This window comes from Antrostomus carolinensis, unplaced genomic scaffold, assembly GCF_000700745.2.
Source record: "Antrostomus carolinensis isolate BGI_N321 unplaced genomic scaffold, ASM70074v2 scaffold14364, whole genome shotgun sequence".
Classification (NCBI taxonomy): domain Eukaryota; kingdom Metazoa; phylum Chordata; class Aves; order Caprimulgiformes; family Caprimulgidae; genus Antrostomus; species Antrostomus carolinensis.
The window spans coordinates 28,559-36,910 of record NW_010312920.1 but is presented as its reverse complement, the minus strand read 5'-3'; the positions used below and the strand labels follow the sequence as shown (position 1 = coordinate 36,910).

Sequence of the window (8,352 nt, the reverse complement as noted above, 5' to 3'; positions counted from 1 at the left end):
AAATGGAAAACTGGTGCACACTCCTCATTCAGTCTTAGAATGAGAAATCATTTCAACATTACTTCTAGAGCAGCCACTGTGGGTCAAAAAAAATAAATCAATTCTAGGTTTTATTTCTGTTAAGTAGCATTGTTTTTAAAATGCATATGCTATTCTGGCACCAGTGATTTTATAAAATATTACTGTGTGCAGGAAAGACATACTCTTGTGTAAAGCAAATCTGAGAAGCATGTTGTTCACCTGCTAGGTTACACTGCAGCTCTGACAACAAAAGTTTTCTGCGTTGTGTACTCTATATAATTGCTTGGGTGTAGGCTGCATTCAAGATAAAAAAATATTTGTTCTTCTCCCACCTCAGGAAATAAAAACACTAAAAATACAATGTAGATGAGAAGCACAAGCTAGGAAACTTAAAACTGAGCTTGGACTTTTGCATCTGCTGAAACAAATTATTAAACTGCTTCATGAATTTTAATAAAAGTCAAATGTGGGACAGCCTAGAAAAAAAAAAAAAGAAATTGCAATATATTGGGGAATTAGGTCCAAAAAATCCATTGGATGGAAACAGCATTTCAGGCCATGCCTTATGCATAATGTTTTAATTATGAGCAAACTTCAAAGTTTACTAATAAAAAAATCTGATCAATGTCATGAAATGAGGATATATGTTTTTACATATATCCTCATTTTGACATAGTCAATCTAAGTCAAGTCTCATGAAAATTTCATCCATCTTATCAAGCTATTTCTTTTCTGTGTGGAAAGTGTCCAAAACATAAAGCCAACTGTAAGATATCGTTCCACATGTTCAGGTAACTGTATGTTAATAGCACAAAGCTATGTATGATTCATTCATCTTCATTTCACATACTCCCTCTGCTGGAAATTAATATGAAGGTTCAGTGGGTCAGAGGAAAGATCATTACAGAATCACAGAATGGTCAGGGTTAGAAGGGACCTCAGGAGATCATCTAGTCCAGCCCCCCTGCCAAAGCAGGTTCACCTAGAGCAAGTTGCACAGGACTGCATCCAGGTGGGTTTTGAATGTCTCCAGCAAAGGAGCCTCCACAGCCTCTCTGGGCAGCCTGTCCCAGTGCTCTGTCACCCTCACAGAAGTTTTTCCTCGGTAAAGTTCTTCCTCAAGAGTGCGAGATACATTATAAAAATCTCTTGCTTCTTTTATGAAAAGATCATGCCTTTTTGCAGACACTCCTGTGTCTGAATCAGTATAACATCTTGTATTCTTTGTTGCATGGCTATTCATACTGAAATCACTAATACTTAGAAAGAGGAGCCAATATAAGTTAACTAGTTTTATATACATTCTGTTGTATCATCTAAGATCTGCTAATATCAGAGTCAGGTAAGTAAATATACAAAAGTAAGTGAGTAACAGAGCTGCTAAAGTATATCTGATGCTGACAGCCGCATAGCTACAGCCCACACTGATACCAACAGGATTAGTTGCTCTCAGAAGAAAGTGGGGAGGAGGATAAAATAAAAAACTCAGCTCTAGCTCTACCACAGAGTATCCCACATCATGAGTGTTCTTCCTGGTCAAAGACTAAAACCACTTGCTTTAACACCGATGGCAGAATCTTAACTCCATTTACCTGTCGCTAAAGTTCAAGCTTTATTAGTGACTGAAAGGTAAAAAAATAAATCTGGTTTTCTTTGAGTGGAAACAGCAGGATAAATCACACAGATACATGGTTCCAAGTGCTGCTGAAAGGTTGCTTGCATAGATTTTACAAAAAGCAGTGAAATACTTCTACCCAGCAACACACAATGAATTCTTCCCTCCTTGCAGGGACTACACCAGTCATGGAGATACTGTTCTGTATACATAATAGCTCCTGTTTCTTATAGTATGAAGAAAATGAGACAAAGGTGGGAGGATACCAGGGGCACTGAATTTTCTTCTACAAACCCTGTAAACCAGTTATGCTCAAGTAAAATACCTTCTACTGAATAATGGTGACAGTTTCCATTGCCATGGGTAAGCAGACTTAGTTGGAAACAACTCCATAACCACTGGCTAGAAATTAAAAAAACATTGCTGCAGAAAAGCGTGAATACTTTTAAAAATACTATAGGATTCTTTGTTATGCAAACCAGATAATTTTAGATCATCACGGAGTAGCTGAGAACAGGTTTAATGTGCTCTTAATACATATAAAACCACAAATTATATTTTCAGTTTTACTTATGTAAAAATATTGTAGTAAAAGACAAATAAAAAAATATAAAAATCAAGTATAGCATTGTTTACAGTTGCAAATAAGTGTCACAAATGCAAACAAATGATAAACAGATTTTTGGTGTATGTTTCTTTCCAACCAAAATACTGTAGTAAAGCAACAAGGAGAAAGTCACCCCACCATGAGTAGCCGACATTATGAGGAAACCGATAATATCACAAAGCGTAGCCCACATTGCGGTTTGGGAATATTCAATAGTATTTCCTGGTTTTTGAAAAAATTAAGGCGTGTTACCGATTAGGGAGTTTGCAACCAAAAGTAAAGAACTGTAAATACTCCGAGCTCATTATCTATCTTTACTTAAGGATAAAGCAAAGTTTCATATTCAATGGTCTGAAGGTTTTTAGAATATCCTATTGGAGCAGTACGTACAATTCCTAACCAACAAACACTGTTTTAAGGCCTCTTGGGCTATTACTACAGACATTGCCAACAGGCAGCTTTTTTGTTATACTAGAAGATATTATTTGCAAACTTTAGCAAATTCAATTTTTTATTCTTTCAGTTTCCAATTTTGCATTAGGTCAGATGTAGGGGTTTGGCACTACAGTGATACTGCTCTCTGAATATACTCACTTGAATTATTTTATTTTTTTAAAATCATCAATAATTACAAAGCAATTAATTGCTGTCAGAAGTCACTTGAAGTCTATATCCCATCACCATTGACAAAAGTTCCTTTGGCCCCATCCATGACCTGATGATCCCTTTGCAATTTGCTTGCAGAAAAACAAGGTTCTCATTTCCATAACATTTTCTAAACAAAGGCTAACACTAATAATAAAGTCTATTACTTTATCAGAGTACTCTGCAAAAAGCAAGTTTATTACATCTTGACATTTGTGATCTCATATTCCCTTAATCTTCTCTACTTAACAGAAGAATTTTAAAATCCAAATTGCTTAATAACATTGTGCTTTTCCTTTGTAGGGGAGCACCTTGTTACTGACTTCTTTATTATCTTATATGGCAAAACTATCATTATTGCAACTAAGGAATTATGACATGGGCCTCTGCACAGTATATCTGCTCCTAAAAAGAACACAGTTTTATCTGTTTTATGTTTATCTAATCTCTCCTCCTCATCTTCTAAATGATAGGGCATTAGTTTTATAGACTAAGACCACATACATTTCTCAAACTTTTTTGTGATCTTCTTAAAAAAAAAAAAAAAAAAAAAAAAAAAAAATCAATCTGACAATATGATTGCAAAACAACAAATCACTGTCTCATCGTCTGGGATGATGAGATGATCATCACTCATCTGGGAAAAGTGTACAGTGTGCCTTTTAATAACAGCATAATGTGGAAATGGTTAATATCATTATGTCTGATTCTACAGTCTTTACTGCTTGCAGGTAGTCCCATTAACGCTGGTGATTGCTGAAATTACTTCTGTGGCTGTCTGCCAAATAAAGAATGAAGAATCAGGGCCTACAAATTAAAATCAAGTCACCTGTACTGAAAAATAATCTGAAGATACTCCTAACATTTATGTTGCAAGTATATATTTTTTCTTTTTACATTACTCATAAAAATACTTTTACAGGCTTTTAAAACTATCTGTTCCTAAAAAGCAGCACAGAATCATACCTACAGCTCATATTAACACGCTTTAAAAGGCAGTTAAGAGCATTCATATGGGTTATGCTCTCTTTAGTCATTACTCAAATGTTAATGTTTAGTAGTTAGGTTATCACAAACCAAATTCATATGAAGGAACACACGTGCAAGATGTACGTTTAAACTATTACCATGACAAATGTGTCTTTGCTTTCAAAAATAAACAGGGGACTTTTTAAAAAATTTTTTTTATGAAGATAGCAAGAAGGATGAATCTATTAAAAATTGATAATTTAAGTGAATTAAACAGGAATTACTTCTCTATTTCCAAATACAGAAGTATAGATTTCCCAGATGACTTATAGGAGAGAATTTTACATTTTTCTCTTGCATTTAAAGCATGAGAATATAGAATATAGACAATTGTTATGACATAACGTGCAGAAAATCTGATCAACTTTAAGTGCCAATAGCTATCACCAAACAGTACTCACTCATATTAAAGAACTCCAAGTAGAAACTTCATGTGGTTTTAATAAAATTTTTAGAAGTTGAACACACCTCTAGTATGTATGGAAACATACTAAAAATACATATCTTCATAGCTGGATATCAGAACACCGGTATCTGCTGGCATTACCATCTTATTTATCCAAATTAATAAGTTAGTCAGGTTTGAAGGGGGGAAAAAACCTCAAACTCTTCCTATCTTGAGATGCCACAGCATTCTCTTAAGCGTAATACTCGCATAGTTCAGCAAAAATACATCCAAATCATAATGCCTGAATATAGACACTTTTTCCTTCAATAAAGTTTCATATTGTTATTTTCTTTCCCTTTTCTCAGTTATATCAATAACCTTTTAAAATTATGCACACTTCAAAAATAAAGCACACCGTCAATAAAATCAGTGGAACTTGCGTTTTCTTTTACTGAGATGGGCTGTCTCACACAATAACACGAGCTGGGAGAGGAAGCTCCTTCAGCAGGGAAAAATTGTAATTAAATGAGCATTAAACTTGAACTCTTCAGATGGTGTGCAGAGTCTTCATAAGCCATGGTGAATATAACATTATAAGTCCTTGAAACAAGAATTCCTGGAAAGAAAAAAAAAGAAATCTAATTTGTTTTATGTTCAGTGAATACAGAAATACACTCATCTGTTTCCATGTTCAAAATTTTAAGGTTTTGATTCTGAAAGGACTTTGAGCAGACTTCATAGTCTTTTCAACAGTCAATTCAGATTAGATTTTATTGTACAAAAGTGCTATAATGCTCTTTGAAGTGAAAGGCAAGCTTTCGACTCCTATTACTTGGGAAAATCAGACAGAAGAGATCTTTCCCACTAGGTCTGCAAGACAAACTACAAGGCACATTCTTTTCACTTTACCGAAACAAGGAGTATGGTGCATTACAGACAGAGAAAGATAGAAGAATAAGAAAAAGTTACTGTAATTTGCTTCAGGTATGACATTCTCAATAAAATAAAAAGGTGACTGTGTCTCATCTCCCATCAGAGCCTGTCTGCTCAAACAGCACCAAAAGACTGGAGAGGAGGAAGGGCATTAATGGTGATTCCAGCACTGCTTATACTTCATGTACTGCAGTCAGACATCAGCTGAGGGAGAAGCCTATCTCCCAATGAGTACTTGTTTCTACAATGTCTTTTTCAATCCCTGCTAACCTGTCTTCAAGCAATTGAAAAATGAAATTTCACCTCCAGGAGAACTATTTCTAGTATTATTCTGCTTTAAATCCAACAGGAACTTACACCTAAATCATGTTTCATCAATTCCCCATATATCTGTTTTAAAAATCTTAATTCTGTGATTCTGCTGATAACGGCACCCAAATATTTGCATTAATATTTTTGCTTTTACTCTCTGGGAGGCCATATTTTACATTGTTTTTTCTTTCATTCTGGTCTCAAAGAATTTTTCTGAATCTTTCTAGAGTTAGCCGAGAGAGAAATGATTTCACCATTCATAAGTATTTTGGACACTTCTACTATTCTGTCTTTTTCTTGATACAGACTAAGTTCTTGACATAAAATTTATCAAGAACTTTAGTATTATGGACATTAGAGCACTCACCCATGAGCACTTACCCAGACATAGGTAAATCAGATGATGTAAATCACTTATGCAAAGCAGACAGATCCAAATTCAGATCTCTGCTCTACCTCAGGAGAGCCTTATCAAACAGGCTATTTTATTCATCACTGTATCACTGCACTACACAAACCTGATAAATTCTTTCCAGTTAAGCTTTTAAAACATAGCACAGACTGCCAAAGTTTGAATGTTCATTGCACAGGTTTTTTTAATGAGAACAATCCCAAACCATTTACTATAAATAAATCTGGAGCAACCCTAGTTCTTCCCACTTAGCCAAAGAAAGTATAACAAAGAGCTGGATGAGGAAAAAAGTTATGAATATATTAGTATCTTGAGCACTCAGAAATGGAAAATAATTAAGCAGAAAAAAAATGAGTTCATTTGCACTCAAAAGCTACATTGATTTAATTGAGAGAGATTTAGCTTAAACCAGCCGAAGATTTTAAGCAAACAAAGTATTTATACCTGGCTCACATATTTCATTTACAGTCCTTACTTAAACTCATTGTTCCCTAGGAATGTGCAAAAGCAGATCATGCCATGTAAGGCCAGCCAGGAGAAAAAAAAAACCAAAACAAAACAACAAAAACCCCTCACAAAACCCAAAAAGCAAACAAGAAAGGAGTTGAATTCATAATCTAGTTTGTCGAAGATTAGTCTTGACTTGGTATTTAGCCAGAAGTTTACTAATTAGAAAGGAATTCTATCACCCTGAAAAGGGAGTGATACAAATAGAAGAAGCAAGTAATCGTTAGTGTGGTAACTACATGGATCTTTTCTTTATGCAGTATCAAAAACAGAAGGAAGTGTTATGGTAATTAATAGTAAATTAAACTGTTCCAAATGATACAATGCTTATTTCAACAAAGTTAAGAGCCATGCTGTACTCAGACTAAGGAGGAGTAGACGTGGTTCCATCAGAGGAATGAAGACTCCCTGTACTTGCTGTCAAGGACGGGCAATAGCTACAAAATCACTGCCTTGCACAGCTGTGTTTTCCCACTAAGGGCACCAGTAACCAGCTCACTGACCCGAGGAAACTTGTCTCGTATTCTCCAGATCTATGTACTTAGAGGAGCTTTTGACAACAAAGATTAATCAAGTGCCAAAGGTAATAATCTTAGTTAACAAAGCATTAACAAAGGTCATCTTGGAGGTACATCTCAGACGCAGAAATTATTTCCTTGCAAGTCATGAATTGAGACTTTTCCCCCTTCGACTGGCAATTTTTTTTTAATGCATGCTGCCATAAATCTACCAAAACAGTGTGATGCAACAAGCACGCAGCCACCAAATATGAAACTAAGCTGAGACTGAAAGTGACAGGGGAGTAGCTGCATATTGTGGAGGCTCCATTTCACTGATTGTTAAAAGGAAAGCTGGGCTTGCTCCTCCTCAGGGTTACAAGTGCTTGAAGACTTTTAGAATGCATTTATGTTTCTCATTAAAAAATGCAGAATAGTTAAAACTATTCTGAAAACTCTTAGAAGGAGAAAGGCTGGACAGTTAAGAGCTTTGCGGTAAGAAAAATAAAAATATTTACATTTACACCTGCACAAAATGGTGGCAAGTCCAGTAGAGGTTTTCTGTAGCATTATTTCTATTACTGTGTTAAGAATTTATGACTATAGCATCCTGGTGCAAGTAATTGCTATTAACCATATAATTTTTATACAGCTCAATAAAACAAAATAAAAGGAGTATCATCAAAAGATTGTGGTCCTGAATCTTCTTGTAACTTCTCTTGGAGCAATGCAATTCCATGGAATTCAGCCAATATTTCAACATGAAATATCAAAATTCATCTCTTTCCCCCCACACCAGAGTTTGGAACTTCAGTGTTGTTCAATCACTTACCCCTTCCAGGGATCAGTTCAGAAACAAATTGGGGGATGAATTCTGGGAATGTTCAGGTGATGATGTTCTCAATGTAGAGCTTAACTGATAGGAGATTGTATGATTCTGGTGTCGAAGCTCCTGTACAGCACATTCCCTAAATAAACGTTATTTTACAGTGAGACTAAGCACTTTTCAAAAATCATCAAAATTATCTCACAGTCACTATAATTTTTTTTTTACTATTTAAGGTTGTCAGCTTTTTTGTTTTATTTTAAAAGGAGACGTTGTGTTCATCATATACCTCTCTGAAAGATAGATTAGTGACCCTCTCTGTATTACTCCCTTACTCAGATTTAGTTCTACATATCCATTGACTCTATTTTCCCTAAAAGACAGAAGCTAGCCATGGTTGCTGCAGGTTAAACTCTAAAAATTGTAAAAATCTCCAGGGAGATTTATTTTAAGGTTATTCGTAAGTTTCCAACATAAGGACAATCACTAAAATCAGCAATTATAGAATGGTTTGGGTTGGAAGGGACCTTAAAGATCATCTAGTTCCAACCCCCCTGCCA

At 35.2% G+C, this 8,352-nt stretch overlaps 1 protein-coding gene across 1 annotated transcript in view; it reads right to left on the bottom strand.

Annotated features, from left to right (window-relative positions):
• Window positions 1–7,798: 7,798 nt before the first annotated feature.
• Window positions 7,799–8,352, bottom strand: part of TSGA10 (testis specific 10) — a gene marked incomplete at its 3' end in the record, with an annotated part of 25,009 nt that continues 24,455 nt past the window's right edge. The window contains 1 exon segment of the mRNA XM_029084790.1: window positions 7,799–7,934. Within this exon segment, the coding sequence (XP_028940623.1) occupies window positions 7,799–7,934 (136 nt within the window).